Here is a 20,782-nt window from a genome sequence, read left to right as displayed (position 1 = left end):
GAAGCAGAATGCACTTATTGGATTGGATTGAGCCGTATCTCAACTATATGGAACTGAAGTTCATTTTCTTAAGGCGAAAAGAATGCCCCTTAGTTGTTTCTGTTACTTTTTAGATTTCACATGTTTGTATTTGCTAGTTTAACTACTAGCTAATTATATTAGTTAATTGTGTAGAATTGTTTAATCGGATCAATTTTTGACAGGTCTAGCTGCAATACATGCAAGTACGTAAACTAACAACTGGTCGGCTGATATTGACTTTAGCAAAGTCCTCAATAGCTGAAGTGTGATAAATTAATTAAAAGATAAATCATTAAAAAATATATGAAGTGGTGTAAAAGTCCATGTAAGATATCCTCTTAAAATTAACCCTAGCTTGGATTAATTGGACCAATAAGAGGTCCCCTTGGTGAGAAAACGACGCAACTAATCCATGCAAAACACAAGAGTATACACAAGTCATATCTACAACTACCTCAGCATGCACTATCAAATTGAAATTCCAATCGATTACGATATCATGTTAAATCTACACAACTTTCACCTAATTTCTTCGTTTTAAAAAGGAAAATATGTTACTTATTACGTATACCTAGGGAAAGGATGATGAGCTTAAGAGTTATCGACACTGTTTTATTCAAAACGGTCTCTCCAGTGCATAAACACACGACTAGGTGTATTTACAGTGTAAAAGATTACATTAAATTTCTTTTATTGTAATGATTATAAAATGGAAGAAGTATGTAGTGACAAAAAAAAAAAAAAAAGTTGATACCCTCCAAATTTTGAGGAGATAAGATTGTGACCAACCAACAACTTTGTACAATAAAATGTGCACCCTCTTTTCTCGACTTAAGATTTTGCATATTAGCATATGTCACATGGTTATTGTTATCCCACTTTTTGCACTAATGACATAACTGCTTTGACGTTTGATCATGTCGTGTCTTCCAGGTATCGTCGTGTCACAGGTAAACATCGCGTCAGACGAGCACGTCGAGTATGACAACAGTCGACAAGGTCCAGGCGACATAAGACTTGCGACAGGATACTAGCGACAAAGAAGTAGCAACGATCGACGAAGAAGATAGGTGAAGATAGGTTAAGATCAGAAGCCCAAAGCCCAAGATAGCTGGCGCCGTCATACAAACAGAATGGGTCCAAGAAGTCGCCAAGGAATACGGAAGACGTTGGAGACCAGAAACGGTCATTGGCAACGATCAGTGGAAAATCCCTATCTTTTAGGGATTCTCCTAACCGATGAAGCCGTTGTCTTCCGCGTATAAAAGCTTAGCGGCAGCATATTAGAGGACAAGTGAACTCAAGCATTCAAACTCTCAAGCTATCAAACATTCATATTATCCTTATATTAGCTCTTTAATTCCTCGCATTGATTATTAGAAAGATACATAAACAATCAGATAGAATACTTAGTGGATTGATAGCCTCATAGCTATCCGCGGTTTTTTACCTTATTCCTGGGTTTTTCGCGTCAACACTTCTCTGTGTCGTGTCTCTTCTATTTGCTTCATTTGTTAATCGCTTAGTTAGTGTCGATCCTAGCCGAAAGTCGCCCCTAGACGAAATTTGGCATAAACAGTTTGGCGCCGTCTGTGGGGACATTAACTAGGTTTCACACAAAATCACCCCTCACATCATGTCTACTGAAGAGATGACGCTCGCAGAGATGAAAGCAGCCTACGAAAAGGCCCAAGCAGAGTTGGCCCAAGAAAGGGCATCCACTGAAATCTTGCAAAAGGAGCTCGATTCTGTGAAGAGCTCAAAATACCAGTCGCGTTTCAAGACTGGTGGGAAGCCGAGAAAGATAACATTCGAGATGCCCGACGATTTCGAAGATCTGACCGACGACGAAGAGCCCCAAGGTGAGTAAGACGGATCGAACCCAGACCCGGTGACCCAGCGCCTGAACAAGATGGATACTCGCATGACAAAGCATTACTCTCGATCTCCTGATGAAGCTAATGATCAAACTACCCGGAGCACCCACACCAGTAGAGACCGAACCAACCGACGGATATGCGGCATCACCATTCTGTGAAGCGATCGCCAGAGTAACGGTTCCACACACACTTCGACTCCCTACCTGGACCACCCTGTATGATGGAACGTCTGATCCTTACCGACACGTCAACTTCTACAAGCAGCGCATGTGGCAGATCGGAATCCCATACGATTTGGTCGAGCCTGTCATGTGCAAGTCGTTCGGCGGTACCCTCGATGGAGCAGCTCTGGAATGGCTCATGAACGTCGCCCCCGGATCCATCTCTTGCCTGTCCGACCTAATCAACGCTTTTTATCAACAGTTCGCCAGCAGTCGCCAATTGGAAAAGCAAACCAGTGACCTCTATCGGTTTGTTCAAGGACCAACCGAGTCGGTACGCGATTACTTTAACCGCTTTAATTGTGAAAAAATTAGTATAAAAAACTGTGATGTCAGGACAGCTATCGAGGCATTCAAAAGAGGTCTCATGCCTAACTCGGAACTGTACCGGGAAATAACCAAGTACCCCTGTGCAACCTTCGAGGAGGTGCGATCGAGAGCCACCGCCCAAATGCAGATTGAAGACGACGAGGTCATCCGAACAGCGTCCCAACGCTCAACAGGGGGCAGCAACGACAGGAGATCGTACACCCCAAGGAGTAGCAGCTGGCGACACCAGCCGTATAACCGGCAGAACCAGGTACAAAATGTCAATCAATACGATGACACTAACAATGTTTACAGGAATGAACGGGTCGTTTATCCTACCATCTCCGAGTATGGCTTCAACGTCGACATCGGAGGCGTGGTAAACGCCCTTCACAATGTAGGTGGTACCGTCAGATGGCCTAAGAAGAGCGACAGACCAGACTCCATGAAGGACATGAGCAGGTGGTGCGACTTCCACCGCGACAATGGCCACACAACCGAGGAATGCATCTCCCTCAAAAAGGAGGTAGCGTATCTATTGAAAAGAGGCCATCTGAAGGATCTGCTGAGCGACAAAGGAAAGGAGACGTACAACAAGGACAGCAACGCCCAACCCAGCCCAGCACCAAGCGGCGACCGACCGGCCCCGCCCATGTTCGAAAAAGTGGTAAATGTTATTTCTGGTGGTTCAGATATATGTGGACTAACTTCTTCTGCAGCTAAAAAAATCAACAGAGGCGAATATGAAGCCGTCAAAGAGGGGCAGACTGAAGATGAAGTAGCACTCGACAAGTCATTAGCAGCGATGACAATAACCTTCGACGATTCAGATTCAACCGACACACAACAGGAACACCATGACGGGCTAGTCATATCGCTCCCAATAGGCAACGCTCTCATCAAAAGGATATTGATCGACAACGGCAGTTCAGCAAACGTACTGTTCTTAGAGGCTCTACAAGAAATGGGACTAGAAGAAAAGAGTATAATCAGAAGGTCGACAGTCTTAGTAGGATTCAGTGGAGAATCGCTACGAACAGTAGGGGAGATATCGCTGCCTACGTACGCAGAGGGTGTTAATGTGATGACCAAGTTCAACGTCGTCGACTGCCCATCAGCATACAACGTCATTTTAGGACGACCATGGATCCACAAAATGAAAGCGGTGCCATCGACATACCACCAGTCGATCAAGTTCCCAACCAAATGGGGAGTCATGGAAATCAAAGGACAACAAAGGGACGCAAAGAAATGTTATGAAACGGCGCTGAAACCATCAAAATCATCCATCTAGCAATTACAGCCAGGGTCGACGGTAGACGACCCCGACGACCAACAGATCGATGAGATAATACTAGATCAGACAAAGCCAGATCGAGTAGTAAGGATCGGAGCGTCGCTGCCTGACAACATCAAAAGTCAGATAGTGTCATTCCTAAGAGAAAACTCGGACTGCTTCGCTTGGTCGCACGAGGATATGACAGGAATCAGTCCGGACGTCATCACCCACAAACTCAATGTCGACCCCAACTTTAAGCCAGTGAAGCAGAAACGACGAAAGTTCGCGCCTGAAAGAAATAAAATCATAGACGAAGAGGTCCAAAAACTGATAGATTCCGGGAAAGTCAGAGAAGTCAAGTATCCAGATTGGTTAGCAAATGTCGTCGTCGTCAGTAAAAAGAATGGAAAGTGGAGAGTTTGCATCGATTTCACAGACATCAACAAAGCATGCCCCAAAGACCCATTCCCCCTGCCGCACATCGACGCCCTGGTCGACACCACTGCCGGACACGAGCTACTAACATTTATGGACGCCTACTCCGGATACAACCAGATCCTTATGCACCCAGACGACCAGGAAAAAACATCTTTTGTAACAGACAGAGGAATTTATTGTTATAAAGTCATGCCTTTTGGTCTCAAAAATGCAGGTGCGACATACCAACGATTGGTCAACAAAATGTTCAAAGACCAACTTGGAGACACGATGGAGGTCTACATCGACGACACGCTAGTAAAATCAAGGAAGGCTAACGACCATGTCGAACACCTACGACAATCCTTCGACATATGGAGGAAATACGGTATGAAACTTAACCTGACTAAATGTTCTTTCGGAGTGTCTGCAGGAAAATTCTTAGGTTACATCGTCACCCAAAGAGGAATCGAGGCCAGCCCCGACCAGGTGCGCGCAATCATCAACATTCAATCCCCCAGGAACATAAAAGAGGTACAGCGCTTGACAGGAAGAGTGGCGGCACTAAATCGTTTTATCTCGCGGTCGTCGGACAAGTGTCGTCTATTCTACGACGTCTTGCGCAAAAACAAAGGTTTTAGCTGGTCCGACGACCACGAAACTGTTGCATATTTGCACAATATAAAAATAATGTTGCTATAAGAATGTAGATAGAATAGACTTATCTGGAAGATGCGAACAATCAGATGAACATGTAACGAACAATTACTGCGTCGTGGGATACCACTGTCCTAAAAGACGATTCCGCACTACCTCCTGGTGCAGTAGAACAAAAGCGGTCGCCCTCCAGGATTAACACAGCTCCGAATTTGTGTGCACTCACAAACCCGAATGGAGTCAGAACATATGCCCAAACCGAGAGCAATTTGAGAGAAAGAAATGTGTTTTTGAGAGTTACGATATTGTGTATGATCTCTGTGTATAAATAATGAGAAGGAGATTGATTAAATAATCAATCTCTTGGAATGACAACGACCAAAAACGGGAAGAACCATAATGAAGCTGTAACGGCCGCCATTAAGGCTAATTAAACCAACAGTTACGTAATCAATTACAGATTCCCGTAACAAGGTTTCAACCAAACAACCCGGTAACTAAAAGAATAGGTAAGGCCCACAAAACCCACCCCACGCCCGCGCATCGCATTACCAAGAGCCCAAAGGCCCAAGACCCGTGGCCCGAGCCCGAGTCCGAGCCAGCCGGCGAGCGCGTGAGTGCTATATGTCTATCCATACCATTCTCGCACTTTCTCAAGACAAGATTTACACCCTCAACCCAATATATAAACAAAGAGGAAATGAGGAACTCTTTCAATGTGGGACAAAAGCACTATTCCCATTTTTACACTCTTTTCTTTTGTATTTTCTAACAAGAACTTCCAACAATCCCCCACAGGTTCGAAGATGAGAAAAAGAAAGAAAAGAATGAATCGGTTTTGGACAAAACATACCAGTTGAATAGGTGTCAATGTCTTTCACTTGAATTAACACTTAGTGACTTTTGAGCTATGATCTCTTTCCTACCAAGTGACTTTCGTATTGAACTTGATAGGGAGTTAGAAACCCGTCACTCAAAGCACGCAACTGAATATGTATGAAATTCTGACTCCGCGAATAAAGTGACGCCTTATACCGGCCATACGTCCGACCTGGATATGCTCATAGGTGCTCTAGAGAATAGCCCATATCGCAATTCTCATAGAAAGCGGCCACACTTCCACACCTACGTAGGTGAATCCCATCAAGTGTGAGCTACCTTCACACCACCAAAAGTATGGATATGGGTTCATTAAGAGCCGTATGCTCAACCTCTTTCCAATTGTAGCAAGCACGTAATAACATCTAGGGGATGAACAAATATAAAATTTTGTGCTTCCGAATTGTATCATAATGTCGTCCTTTGAACTCTGAGAGTAGGAGTTCATTACTTTACAATTCATCCAATGGGCCTCAAGCCCATCCCTTCCAATGTTTCCAAAACTAGTTTTCATTATAGGCCTTTCGTTTACGGATCCGGTTTATTCATTTCATTTCAGACTTTACACAGTCTAAAGATTTACTCAATAGACAACATATCTTTGACGGCCTTATGCCTCAAACGAATGTGTCTTTCTTCTATTATAGGCATGGTTCTTTGCAATAACAATTGCAACTGAAGGAGCTGGCTTCCCCCACACTGGAATATCTACAAGCACATTCCTCAACCATTTTGCCTCATAACCTGCCAATTCAATAGCAAGAAATTCATATTCCATATTAGTCAAAACAGTCTGTACAAGATTGCTTGCAAGATTTCCAAGATACAGCTCCACCCCCTAAGATGATGAATGACAACTATTGGAGTGGACTTTATAATTATCAGATACCAAATAGGCATCACATGATCCCTCCAATAACTCCTGGAGATTTGGAGTAGTGCAAACTCCAATCCATGGTACCTACATGGTACCGAAGCAATCACCTTATAGCATCCCAATAATCATTACCTGGGCTATGATTGTACCTGCTCAAACCACTCACGGAATAATCAATGTCAAGCGTAGGGTAGTTCATACAAAACATAATACTACTAACAATCTTATCATATTCAGATTTGACAAACTAGATCACTTTTATCTTTAAGTGGATGTTTGGATCAAAAGGAGTCTTAACTTGATCGACATTAAATGAGAAAAACGTTTTAGTTAAATTTTCAGCTTAGTGAGACAAAATAAGACAAATGTCATTTGGTGTCTTTTAGAATTTTACTCCCAAGATCACATTTGCCTCATCCATGTGATTTATCATTTCAAAATTCTGAATTTAGAAATTCTTTGATCTCATTTATTCGATCCAAGTTAGATTCAAACATATTATATCATCCATATAAAGACAAACGATCACACAATCAAGACAATCATGTTTAGGATAAACACAAGAGTCACCTTAAAAAAAACATTACCAGACATAATCTTGTCAAACTTGTAGTGTCGTCATTTGGGAGCTTGCTTAAGTCCTTCAACGTACGACTTAACCAATTTACAAACCTTGTTTTCTTGACACTTAGATTTAGTCCTATGAACTCAACTTCATAGTGTAAAGAGAAATATACTTATGCTTTGCATCTTCTCATAACATTACACACTATCACCTAGTGAAAAACAAATTTACTAGTAATGATACGATCGTTTCAACTGCAAAGCAACAACAAAACAAGAGTAAATGATCGCTGCAAAACACATTAACATAATGTTCTTCCTCAAACCTAATAATAATATGCTAGAACTACAACAAGCGCATATTAGGTAGTTGACAATTACCAAATATTCTCCATGCCATGATAATAAGATTAAATGTGCATGTACCAACTCATTAGCCTTACCAAGTTATCAAGAGTCATATAATTGACCTCGAACCTTCATATTGGCTTAAGATATTATAAACGTTAGTCTCATCAACATCATTATAGCGTGTGAGAACCAACAACATATGATTACCACAATTCATATTGGCACACTCAAAACTAATAGTTTAATTAGACTACATGTAATAAATCTCAAACATTATAAGCCAAGAAAAGGAGTAGTATCCAGTAAGACTTCTCATACCACTATGTACTTAGGTGCTTGTAACAATCCTTTTGTAGCTTTACAAACATATATGTACTCACCATAACCAAGTTTGTAACTAACTTATCAGTTAGTCTCAAAAACTAGCTCACCCCCACATTGCCCAACTATTTACCAAAATAAATAATATGCATAAGAGGGGGCACAAATTGAACATATATGAACAAAAATAGTTTGAAGACTATATTATAACGAAATCAATGAATTCCCTAGCTACTACCGTGCTTGATGGGTATGCTACCATCACTGCACCTGTTTACCAAGCAGTATATGAGCAATCTCACATTAGTATTGCTAGCATCGCATAAGAGTAGGCATATCAAATTTTGAGTACGTCCAACACACCTACACAATCTTACTAGCGATCAATTTCGGACCACGACTTACTTATTAATTAGTGATCAAACTATAACTTTAGCCCCCACATTTCCCACTAAAATATTAGAGGGCACATAAGTTAAAGTTCGTCAATAGTAAGATCGAGAAGGAACTCCTCTTTTACCGCACAAAATTGACGGAATGCTAAGGTTGTTCATACAAACTTGATCACCTTTGACCGACTGTGTTTTCAAGTCCCTGACCTGTATTATTGTACCATTGCAACCAATAGTCATATGGATGACATTGCTAACGAAGACCACAATACACGTAGTCATGCAAGACAACAGCTAAGCATTAACTGGGACTCCCAAACAAACCATACAAGGCGAACCTGTAGCTACTTGCCAAGATAATATATAAATACGTCAAAAAGGCCAAGGAAACATCAATAATATCACAAACACTACTGCTCCGATCACCCACGATGGTGTAGACTCACGGATCGTTTTCTCCTCCGGACATCCTTGATTAATCTCCTTAGTTACAATATATAACTTTATATCTAACTCAACATAATCTACCATTTGAAAAAACTCATGTAATATACTAAACAAAACCAAATGAGTCGATTTCAACAAATAGTAATTTAACCCACTCAAGAAATCAATATTAAAAGAAAATGTTACGAGAATGTAACCATTTCCAAATAAATTATCATCCATAAACTTTTAAAGATGAACAAAAAAATAAAGTCACGGTAAGATTAACCATTAAGAACAATTAGAATATAATATTCCGGACAAGGCCGGTAAATTGATCCGGACGACATCTTGGTGGTACCATAAATTGCATCCCTTTACATAATTTACAAAAATAACATATCATGACCATAACTTTATATTAGCGGCTTAACTAAAAATTAAATGCACATTAAACAAGGCAGCAATAATTTCTATTAGCTTCTTAATTAATAAAAACCAAATGCCCATTAAACAAGGCAACATCAATTCTATCCTACTGGTCAAGTACTACTACCGTTTCATTATAAACTTTAATTCCATCTTAATAAAAAAGAAGAAGTTACAAAGCAACCGAAAATAAAAAGGTATACGAAACGGATGACTAGTTTATCAATAATGCTGAAAATTGCTTTGTTTAACCGTAATATATCCTTTGTAGAATTGACTAGAAAAATAATCAACATAGAGGCCACCATGGTATTAACGAGAACCAAGCAACCACTGCTGCTTGTCACCTTAGTGTGGATACTATATAAAATAAGGACATAGGCATCTAAAGGTAGCGCATATGAAAAATAAATAAGAATGAAAAATATGCTAACCTGAGCAATCATTCAAGAATCAGATATAAGCATTTCAGAACCAAAATTATGGTATTGCTGACAAGAAGCTCTTCTGTACAACAACAGGATAACTGATTTGCATCCTGATCATGCATACTGTCTTATACGGATCTGATGATTTTAATCACATGATCTCAATTCGAAGTAAAAAAAACATACTTACTCGATCCAAAGTTCCAGATTATAATGAACAAGAAATTAAACGTACTGCCATTTTGTCCAGATATACGTGATTCCTCAAATGCCACAATTGCGGACACTATAAACAATCTTCATCTATACCAGATTCTATGTCCACTCAACTTAAGGAGTCAACATCTATAACAACAACATAAAAACCATACGTAATACGCAACATATATCAATCGTCTTTTAGATTGTTGCATATTTGCACAATATAAAAATAATGTTGCTATAAGAATGTAGATAGAATAGACTTATCTGGAAGATGCGAACAATCAGTTGAACATGTAACGAACAATTACTGCGCCGTGGGATACCACTGTCCTAAAAGACGATTCCGCACTACCTCCTGGTGCAGTAGAACAAAAGCGGTCGCCCTCCAGGATTAACACAGCTCCGAATTTGTGTGCACTCACAAACCCGAATGGAGTCAGAACATATGCCCAAACCGAGAGCAATTTGAGAGAAAGAAATGTGTTTTTGAGAGTTACGATATTGTGTATGATCTCTGTGTATAAATAATGAGAAGGAGATTGATTAAATAATCAATCTCTTGGAATGACAACGACCAAAAACGGGAAGAACCATAATGAAGCTGTAACGGCCGCCATTAAGGCTAATTAAACCAACAGTTACGTAATCAATTACAGATTCCCGTAACAAGGTTTCAACCAAACAACCCGGTAACTAAAAGAATAGGTAAGGCCCACAAAACCCACCCCACGCCCGCGCATCGCATTACCAAGAGCCCAAAGGCCCAAGACCCGTGGCCCGAGCCCGAGTCCGAGCCAGCCGGCGAGCGCGTGAGTGCTATATGTCTATCCATACCATTCTCGCACTTTCTCAAGACAAGATTTACACCCTCAACCCAATATATAAACAAAGAGGAAATGAGGAACTCTTTCAATGTGGGACAAAAGCACTATTCCCATTTTTACACTCTTTTCTTTTGTATTTTCTAACAAGAACGAAACAGCCTTGCAAAACCTCAAAAAATACATGATGTCGCCACCCCTCTTGTCCAAGCCCAAAGAAGGCGAAGTCCTACAACTCTACCTAGCCGTCAGCTCAACAGCAGTTAGCGCGGTCCTAGCTCGAGAAGACGAAACGCAACAACTGCCTATTTATTACATCAATAAGTCACTACTAGAAGCAGAAACCAGGTATTCCTCCCTCGAAAAACTCGTTTTAGCACTCGTTACTGCAGCCAGAAAGTAAGGCATTATTTCAAAACTCACCAAATAGTGGTGATGACTAATTATCCAATCAAGTCTGTGATGCGTAGACCAGAACTAACAGGTCGAATGGAGAAATGGACGATGGCGCTAGGAAGCTTCGACATTAAGTACCAACCAAGAACGGCGGTAAAATCGCAGGCCCTAGCAGACTTTGTGGCAGACTTTAGCCCCGACTTGGGGAAGATAGCGGACGACGAAGTCAAACTCATCAATAACGTAGAAGAGGTATGGACACTCTTCGTCGACGGTTCATCTAACTTTCGCGGTGCAGGTCTAGGCGTCGTGCTAAAGTCACCACAAGGGGACATGATAGCACAGGCCATATGCTGCGATTTCAAAGCGACAAACAACGAAGCAGAATACGAGGCGTTAATCGCCGGACTGACGTTAGCTGAAGAATTGGGGGCAAGCGGACTCAACATATTCAGCGACTCACAATTAATCGTCAACCAGATCAACGGCGACTATGAGGCTAAAGACCTGAAAATGACCTTATACCTCGAAAAAGCAAAAACACTAGCCTCCAAATTTAAACCCCTCTCCATTAAACAAGTGCCACGAGACTTGAACACACAAGCCGACGCCCTTGCCAATCTAGGATCCGCACTCAGAAAATCACCATTCTCGACCATACCTCTAGTACACCTACTGTCACCTGCTATTGAAAAAGACATACCACAAGATGCCAGCCTCGTCCTATCAACCACAAACACGGACAGTTGGACCAAGCCCATTCTCGACTACCTAACACACGAAACCCTACCCGACGACAAGCTCGAAGCCAGGAAGATACTTTTCAAAGCATCACGATATGTTATTTTGCAGGGCATATTATTTAAGAAATCAGCGAACGGAATGTTGATGCGATGCGCAGAAAAAACAGAATGGGAAAGGTTACAAAAACAATACCACGAAGGAGAATGTGGCGGACACGAAGGAGGACGAAGCTTGTCAACCAAAATCAAAAGAAACGGATACTATTGGCCAACAATGCTCAAAGACGCGATGAGGTACGTAGCTAAATGCGACAAATGCCAACAACACGCAGGTATGACACATAAACCATCTGAATTCTTACACCCCACCTTAACTCCGTGGCCTTTCATGAAATGGGGAATGGACATCGTCGGTAAACTACCCGTCGCCCTAGGACATAAGGTCTTCATGTTAGCTCTGACGGATTATTTTTCTAAGTGGATAGAAGCAGGTGCGTTCCAACAAGTAAGAGACAAAAAGGTATGCTCGTTCATATGGACTAACATTATATGCAGATTCGGAGTACCATCAGAAATCATATGCGACAACGGATCACAATTCATCAGCGACAAGACTAGGGCTTTCTGCAAGACATGGAACATCGAGCTGAAGACGTGAACGCCAAGATACCCCCAAGCAAATGGACAGGCGGAATCCAGCAACAAAACGATCATCGCATCGCTAAAAAAGCGGCTGGACGACAAAAAGGGACGATGGGCAGAAGAGCTGTCATCCATCCTATGGGCCAATAGGACGACGCCTAGGACGGCGACGGGACAGACTCCCTTCTCACTCGTTTACGGGTGCGAAGCAGTACTACCCCCTGAAGTGACACTGCCCAGTGCACGGTATGGACTCATGACACCGGAGCAGAACGACGTGGAACTTAGTGAAAATCTCGACAACACATAAGACTTCTGAGAAGCAGCGTTGATAAGGATGGCGTCGCAGCAACAGATCATGGAAAAATGCTTCAACAAGAACGTCAAAGTAAAAGTGTTCAAGGAAGGCGACTGGGTGCTGCGCAAGGTATTCCAAAACACAAAGGAACTAAACGCAGGTAAACTCGCACCAACTTGGGAAGGACCGTACTTGATCGACAAAATCGTCGAAAAGGGGGCATACAGACTCGCCACCAAAGACGGCAAGTCGGTCCCCCGAAGCTGGAACGCTACACATCTTAAACTCTATCACTTTTAAACATTCGTCGTAGCCAATTTTATCAGTTGTCGTACCGTCACTTCTACCCTTTTCATTACTTTTTATCGCTTTATTTTCATTCGGAACCATTACTGACTTAAGCATCGGAGGGTCGTTGGCATCCCCAACGGCCAACCCTCCTAGCGACCTATGTTTCCTTTTGCAGAAGGCGACACATAACGGATATCAAATAGAATCGACGACGTACGACGGAAAGCAAATCCCAAGTAACAAGCGACGAACGAGCGACGCAGGTACTATTTTACATACACATAGTTCTACCGTTTCAATATCTGTTTTTCGTAAAACACATGCTGCACGACGCGCGATAAAAACTTCGAAATACAACGCACAAGTAAAAAAGGAACACACTTACATAACAGACAGCAAACTGCGCGACCCCTGAGGCCACGACCTTTAAAGTACAAAACACAAATACACATAATATCCAAACACCTCGTCGCCGCCATCGACGACGAGTAAAAACATCCAAGCTACGAAAACAGAAAGCAAATTATCCAAACTACCAACTATTACACAAAAGGGCCAAAAACCAACCAACTATTACACTTGCTCTTCTTGGGCAGGAATAGAGGCCTCTTGCTCCTGGACTGGGGGCACGACGACGTCAGCCACAGCCGTCGCTTCTGCCAAAATCAACTCTTGAGGAACGACGACAGGAACATCTTCCTCGCATCGGTCCATGAGAACCTCCCCTCCTTGATCTGCAGAAGGGACGCCCTCATCCAGAGGAGTAACGTCAACGGCGGCTACGCCTGTACCAGCAGTGTCGGCCTCCATCGCCAGCTCTTCTACGTTCACCACCGACACCGACAGTTCGTCGAGGGTACCACCATTGGCCAAATAATCATCCACCTCCTTCTGGCATGGCCAAACACTGGTTTCCCCCTTCAAACATGAGAACATCATCTGCGCCCTCGTCCTCCACACGGCCAACGCCTCGCAATCCTTGTACTCCTCTTGCAAAGCTTCGTACAAGATCTTCAGCCCTTCCATCTCCTCCACAGTCGAGGCCAGTTCCCCCTTCACTCTCTCTAACTCCTTCGACGCATCAGCAATCTGCGCGTCCTTGCCCTTCAGCTGCTCATCTTTTGACTTGACCACCATAGCGAGGTCGGTCGACTTCTTCTCGGAAGCCCTCCACTTAGCTTCCCAAGAAGCCGCCGCCTTCTTCGCCACCGCCGCCTGATTCGCGGAATTGGTAAGCTCATCGCACAACAAAGAACACTGCCTATACACGGCCAAGGCGGCCTGAGACGCCTGCAAAGAGAAACATGTCATTAGACAACAAATAACGTCCACATACCACAAACTAAATAAAGTTACACGAAAAACAAACAAACATACCCGCAGACTAAGTTCAGCAGCATCTGACGCGACAGAAAGAGGCACGACCTCATGATAGCGCTGATACGTCGAAGGCAAAATCAATCGATCCGCGTACGGCCAGACGACGGCACCTTCGCCATCGCCCAAGAAGTTCGGCGGCAGAGTGACAACCGTATCCTCGACAAAGCTCTTGTCAGCAGGACACTTCTTGGCCGACACAGCAGGAGGCCTAGCAGCAGCAACAACAATCGACGACACCTTAAACGGCTTCGGAGGCGACGACGAAGCAAGAGGATGAAAGCCTTCACCCCCTATGACAATAGGCGTCTCAAACGACGCACCTATCGAAGAGTAACGAGGCACAAGGGGCATCGCCTGACTACCAGACGCAGCCGACGAACCTTGCCCACCAACATCACTATTCGACCTTAACCGTTTCCTCGCCCGTTCCATCATTTCGCTTTGCGACATCCTCGACACGGGCTTGGATGAAAGCGTATGTTCTTCGACAAACAAAAGTCGAAACCATTAGGAACCTACCCAAACATAAAAAATCCCAAACGTAGATACCAAAGACAAAACAAAATACCTGAAGTATCAGCCATGTCACCCTCTTCCTCCTCCGCAGATGACGAATTCGCGACTACCTCCTCAAACAAATCCAACCTCCTTCGACGACGAACTAGGCCAACTGTTTCCTCTTCAGCCTCTTCCTCGTTGACGTCACCGGCCTGACTACCTTCCAAGCGACCCCCGTCGCGACTAAACGACCTTTCCTCGACAGAATAACCAAAGAACCTCAAATACTTGTCTTTAGACTCCGAGTTCAAACCAGCCAGCGACGTGTTCACAACTGCAAAACAAAGCCAAGTAAGACGACGTTGAGTAAAATATCAAAAACCAAGCATAATAAAACATAAATTACCTTCCGTCGTCCACCCTTCGACTAAGAAACTCCCTATCTCTCCCAAAGACGCCTTGTTAACATAAACAAAGCGACTCTGCCAACCTCTATCGTTCACAGCCAACCCGACACCCAAATTTCTTTTTCCCTTTCTTTGTCACCAATGTATAGCGACTACAGTCCTTCAACGACAAATCGTAGATGTACATCAGATCGGCCAAGTCAAACGGAACTCGCCAACCCAACGTAACCCTATGTATCACAGTAAAAATACGCCAGATCTGAGGCATCAGTTGACCTGGACTCAAGTGCAACACTTCGACAAAGGACCTAGCTAAGGGGGTAAAAGGAAACGAAAACCCCAGTGTAAATGGGTACTCATACATGACCACATAACCTTCCGGGCCATTCAAGGCCTCTTCCTCTTGGCCAGGAATTCTGACTTCGGCCGACGGCGGTAGACCGGCGAGATTGATAAAAGCCATCGGATCCTCAACAGTAGAATAGATCGGGTTGAGCGACTTAACCTGACTAACTTCAGCATCCCCCTTACCCTTAACCACAACAGACTTGGATTTAACCATCGTTCTAGTAGTTTCAACAAGAAAATCAAAAGAAATGAGCGAATTTTACCTGGGTTCGGCTAACTTGAAGCAAAAGAACCGATTCCTCTCCCTTTTTTTTCTCTCTCTTGCGATTTAGATCTGAAAAGTTTTTTTGAAAGCTCTTACGAAAATTTATTGCATGTCTCTAACTTCTATTTATTGCCTTTAGATTTTCGCAGCAGTTTCCCACGATCGAGGTGGTTACCGTCGGTTTACTTTTTGAATTTAAATTGCCTCTTTTGCTCTATGCGACTCCGCAAAACCGCAATTGGGGGCAAACTGTTATCCCACTTTTTGCACTAACGACATAACTGCTTTGACGTTTGATCATGTCGTGTCTTCCAGGTATCGTCGTGTCACAGGTAAACATCGCGTCAGACGAGCACGTCGAGTATGACAACAGTCGACAAGGTCCAGGCGACATAAGACTTGCGACAGGATACTAGCGACAAAGAAGTAGCAACGATCGACGAAGAAGATAGGTGAAGATAGGTTAAGATCAGAAGCCCAAAGCCCAAGATAGCTGGCGCCGCCATACAAACAGAATGGGTCCAAGAAGTCGCCAAGGAATACGCAAGACGTTGGAGACCAGAAACGGTCATGGGCAACGATCAGTGGAAAATCCCTATCTTTTAGGGATTCTCCTAACCGATGAAGCCGTTGTCTTCCGCGTATAAAAGCTTAGCGGCAGCATATTAGAGGACAAGTGAACTCAAGCATTCAAACTCTCAAGCTATCAAACATTCATATTACCCTTATATTAGCTCTTTAATTCCTCGCATTGATTATTAGAAAGATACATAAACAATCAGATAGAATACTTAGTGGATTGATAGCCTCATAGCTATCCGCGATTTTTTACCTTATTCCTGGGTTTTCCGCGTCAACACTTCTCTGTGTCGTGTTTCTTCTATTTGCTTCATTTGTTAATCGCTTAGTTAGTGTCGATCCTAGCCGAAAGTCGCCCCTAGACGAAATTTGGCATAAACAGTTATTTTAACCATTTTGAGACCCCTTAATTAACTACATGAATATTGTCACATGATTGTAAACTTTTAAAAATCTTAATTATACATCGGACATGTCAACGAGAATTTCAAATTAGGATATGTTAAAATCGCACGATAATATTGGATGTCCGACCCGGCCAGGTCTATATGACCATCAATACAAATAGTCCAACGCTCCACCTTGTTATATATGTGGATGATGCTTCTTCATTTCTCCGTTTATGGATCATTGACGGTACTGTTTGCTTGCTGACTACTCAAACGGATTGAGAGTGGAGCTCGTCAAGATTTTTTTTTAAGGGAGACGTTAGGCAAAGATATTATAGCAAATTAAGCTCCGTCAAATTAGTAATACTTTGGGGGAATGTGTTCATACAAACTAATTCAAAACTACTACGGTTTATGGGTATCCCATCTCATCGAGATGAGTTAGAGAAAGTGTTCCAAAATTAAAATTATATCTTGCAAATTAAAGAAAATTACCTTGAGGGCTGAGGCCCATGAAAAGACATGATTGTGCATGCCAAACCCGGCCCCTTATTAATGTTTCCATAATTTTCCATGCCGGCATAAATGTTACTTCACCTTTTAATAGTTTAGTTCCTAAAGAGTACTCCGCATTAAAAAGGGTTAGATAGAAAGTTACAACTACGAATTGAAGTACATAACCAAGTTATGTCTTGGACTAATGGAAAGAATTTTACATTTTAATCAAAAGGTTAGGGTTCAATGTCCATTAGAGACACTTTGAGGGAGGTTCCCATATGTCTAGCTTGCTAACCTGGATGGGTGACCCGTGTGGAATTCCGACTCAATAGGACACTTCATCTTACCTCCAAAAAAGTACGAAGTATATAAAAAGACCAAACATAATTTCCAAGTCAAATCACCCTCCTATGAATATATAGCCTATATACTACTACGTACTTTGTATATATTAAATTGTTAATATTTTTTTTGACATATAAATTGTCAATATTCAATATTAATATTTAGATTTTATTCCGTGCTTATGTAAACAACGAGGAGAGAGGAAAAGAGATATCGAGCAGTTGTCGAATTAAGATCAATTTAATACATAGGCATGCAATTGAATACGGAGTACTTGAATTCAACTAAGAAAAAGGTTATATTGTGAATAAGAACTAAACTTTAGCACGGAATAATTGATAAACTTAATATATCTATCTATCTATCTATCTATATATCTACATATCTATATAATCTATATAATATACTAAAAGAGAGGAAATCAATGTGGTGATAACATTTGTCACTCATTGATTGACCTCTCTTTTAATTAAATAAAAATAACTAAAACACTTTAATTAATGAAAAATATTATTGATTTTCATTATAAATCCTAAAGATTATGTTGATAATAAACATACTAAAAAAATTTCTGGTTCTTTTCCCCTTCCTAATTAAACAAATCATTTATGTGGATGATAAATACTTCAATTCAATATCTTATTCCGAAGTATATTTTTAAAAGATATTGTTGCCAAACTAAAAATTATCTTTTATATTTATGTGTAGGTGAAGTAGTAAACATTAAATGGTATTACTACGACATACGGTGTAAATGTCAACGCAACTGATCGGTTTCATATTATGTCCATGCAAAACTAATTTAATAAAAGTACATGTCGTAATATTGACACAAAAATTTAACTAAATAAATACTCCATCTGTTTATGTTTATATTGCCGAGAACATAATAAAAGAAAGTTATTGCACAATTATGGATAGAATCATAATAAGATAAGTGGAGGGCCGGGATACATAAAATAGGCATTGGCCGGGTAAGTAATAGATGAGAAGGAAGAAGATCGATTGGATTTATATTGTTTTCTAAATTTTTTTGAAAAAAAGTGTAATAAAAATCGAAAGATAATATAAAAAAGACATAACAAGATAAGATAGGTGAGCATATACATACATATAACTGTGAAAAAAATTAATTTTGTATTTTACGATTTATTTTAAGTTCGATTTAAAAGTTGATGAATAAGATAAATTTTTAAATGAGTCAATTGAGTTAAGAGGGTGGAGTATGACATTTTTGAATGAATATTTGGTCGAATAAAGTGGGTACACATCGTAATGTAACATATTTGATCTACTAACAATATATCATATTATATCATATTGGGGGTGAAGGGGCAAATATGATTTTGGAATTTCTAACTCGATAAGCCATCGTAGATTTTATAATGGTTATATCTTATAATTAAGGGTTTATATTTCATAATGTTGACACAAAAAGGTAACTAAATAAATACTCCCTTTGTTTATGTTTATATCGTCAAGAATAAAATAAAAGAAAGTTATTGCACAATTATGTAAAGAATCATAATAAGATGAGTGGTGGATACATAAAATGGGTATTAAACGGGTATGTAATATTCCGGCCCTCTGTTCCATATTGATGTTCCAATTTATACTTTTCACGTTTACCAATGCATATTTTGGATCATTTATATCTCTAATTATGTATTTGTAAAAAATATTAATTTTTTGATATTATTAAATTATTAATTGAGAGAACCAAGAAAGACCCCCACATAAATATGTTTTTTTTCTTATGTACCGGAAGTAATTTAGAAGATTATGTTCAGTCAAAATTCTAAATTGGAACATCATTGTGGAACGAAGGAGTAGATGAAAAGGATGAAGATCAAATGAATTTATATGATATTATTATCTTCAATATCTCTATAAAATATTTTATATCACAATTAAAATAATAAAATCGGTGAAGCGGATTTAATGAACATTTGTCTGTCTCCACCCTATTAGACGATAATATATATGTAGTGACTCGACGAGTGATGGATATAGAGATAAAATTGTATTCTTCTTGGTGATGTGGTGGGTTTGTTTTGGTTTTGAGTTTTAGCAAACATAATTTATTTATTTCATAAATACTCCAAAAAGTACAATCAATTATTTATTTACTTATTTATTATTTTGACCACATATATTATAAGTGAATGGATCAAAGAAAAATGGAGGTTGGGTGAGTTCTCTTCACCTTATTTGAAATAAAATTTTCAAACTTATCTGAACTTTTATAAACTTATTGGACTTGGACCTGATTAAATCTAATGAAATTTATGGATTTGATAAGACCTGTTTTCAAGAGAATGAACTTGAGATTGGATGGGTACTTAAATGGGTACATGTAACACAATAAAAAAAAAAAAAAGATAGTATTTGAACTTAATGTCGGATCTGAAATGGGTCGGATTGAACAAGTATCGCTAGGCTACATCGGGTTCAAGTTTATCTTGGTTTAGGCGCATACAATGTGGATAAATCAGCAGGGTAGTGAAATGGGTAGATGATGTTGTACTCGGGTCATGTGAATTCAGTTCCAAATTATAAAATCACAAATTTTAGTACGTTTATAAATTCTAATATTGAGGCCTTAATTAGGGAACACAGGTAAGAACTAACTTTTAAAATTGTTAAGAATTTAGGATCAGTAGCGGAATTAAACGGGTTATGAGTTGTAAAAGATTCAAAATAAACGGGTTATGGGTTGTAAATGGTTCTGATTAAGCGGGTTACGGGTTGTAAACGTTTCTGATTAAGCGCGTTACGGGTTAAAACAGTTTGGATTTGTAAAATCGTTTTCCTCGGGTTCAAACGGTTTGGATTGGATTGGGGCATTATAACGAGTTTCAGATCCATTCGATCGGTTTGGGTTGAAACGGATCGGGTTGATGCAGAACGAGTTTGTTATCGGGTTTCAGATCCTAATGGGGTTAAGATTTTATGGTCGATTTGGGTTGAATATAATCTGATTTGGTCTTGGGTTACAACTCGCGGGTTAATAACAATTTGGGTTCTAAATGATCAGACCAACCCAACGGGTCCAACGATTCAGGTTAAGAATTGACATCTCTCAGCTCATATTACAGGATGATAACTGATTTTATACCTAACATGAAATTATGGGTGATGCGTGAAAAGAAAAAAAAAATGTACGTATTTTTCTATGTTTCTTTTCTAAATTAATTTAACTTTACACTTAAAGTTAAAATATATAA

At 40.6% G+C, this 20,782-nt stretch overlaps 1 protein-coding gene across 1 annotated transcript; it reads left to right on the top strand.

Moving 5' to 3' along the window:
• The first annotated feature begins 1,982 nt into the window (after positions 1 to 1,982).
• Positions 1,983 to 3,725, top strand: LOC110790334 (uncharacterized). The gene has a single exon (XM_021995117.1). It carries the CDS (start codon positions 1,983 to 1,985, stop codon positions 3,723 to 3,725), a length of 1,743 nt encoding a protein of 580 aa, XP_021850809.1.
• The last annotated feature ends 17,057 nt before the right edge of the window (positions 3,726 to 20,782 follow it).

The sequence above is a fragment of the Spinacia oleracea genome, chromosome 3 (assembly GCF_020520425.1).
Source record: "Spinacia oleracea cultivar Varoflay chromosome 3, BTI_SOV_V1, whole genome shotgun sequence".
Taxonomy (NCBI): Eukaryota; Viridiplantae; Streptophyta; class Magnoliopsida; order Caryophyllales; family Amaranthaceae; genus Spinacia; species Spinacia oleracea.
The sequence above is the reverse complement of the archived record's forward strand: the minus strand, read 5'-3'. Positions and strand labels throughout refer to the sequence as shown.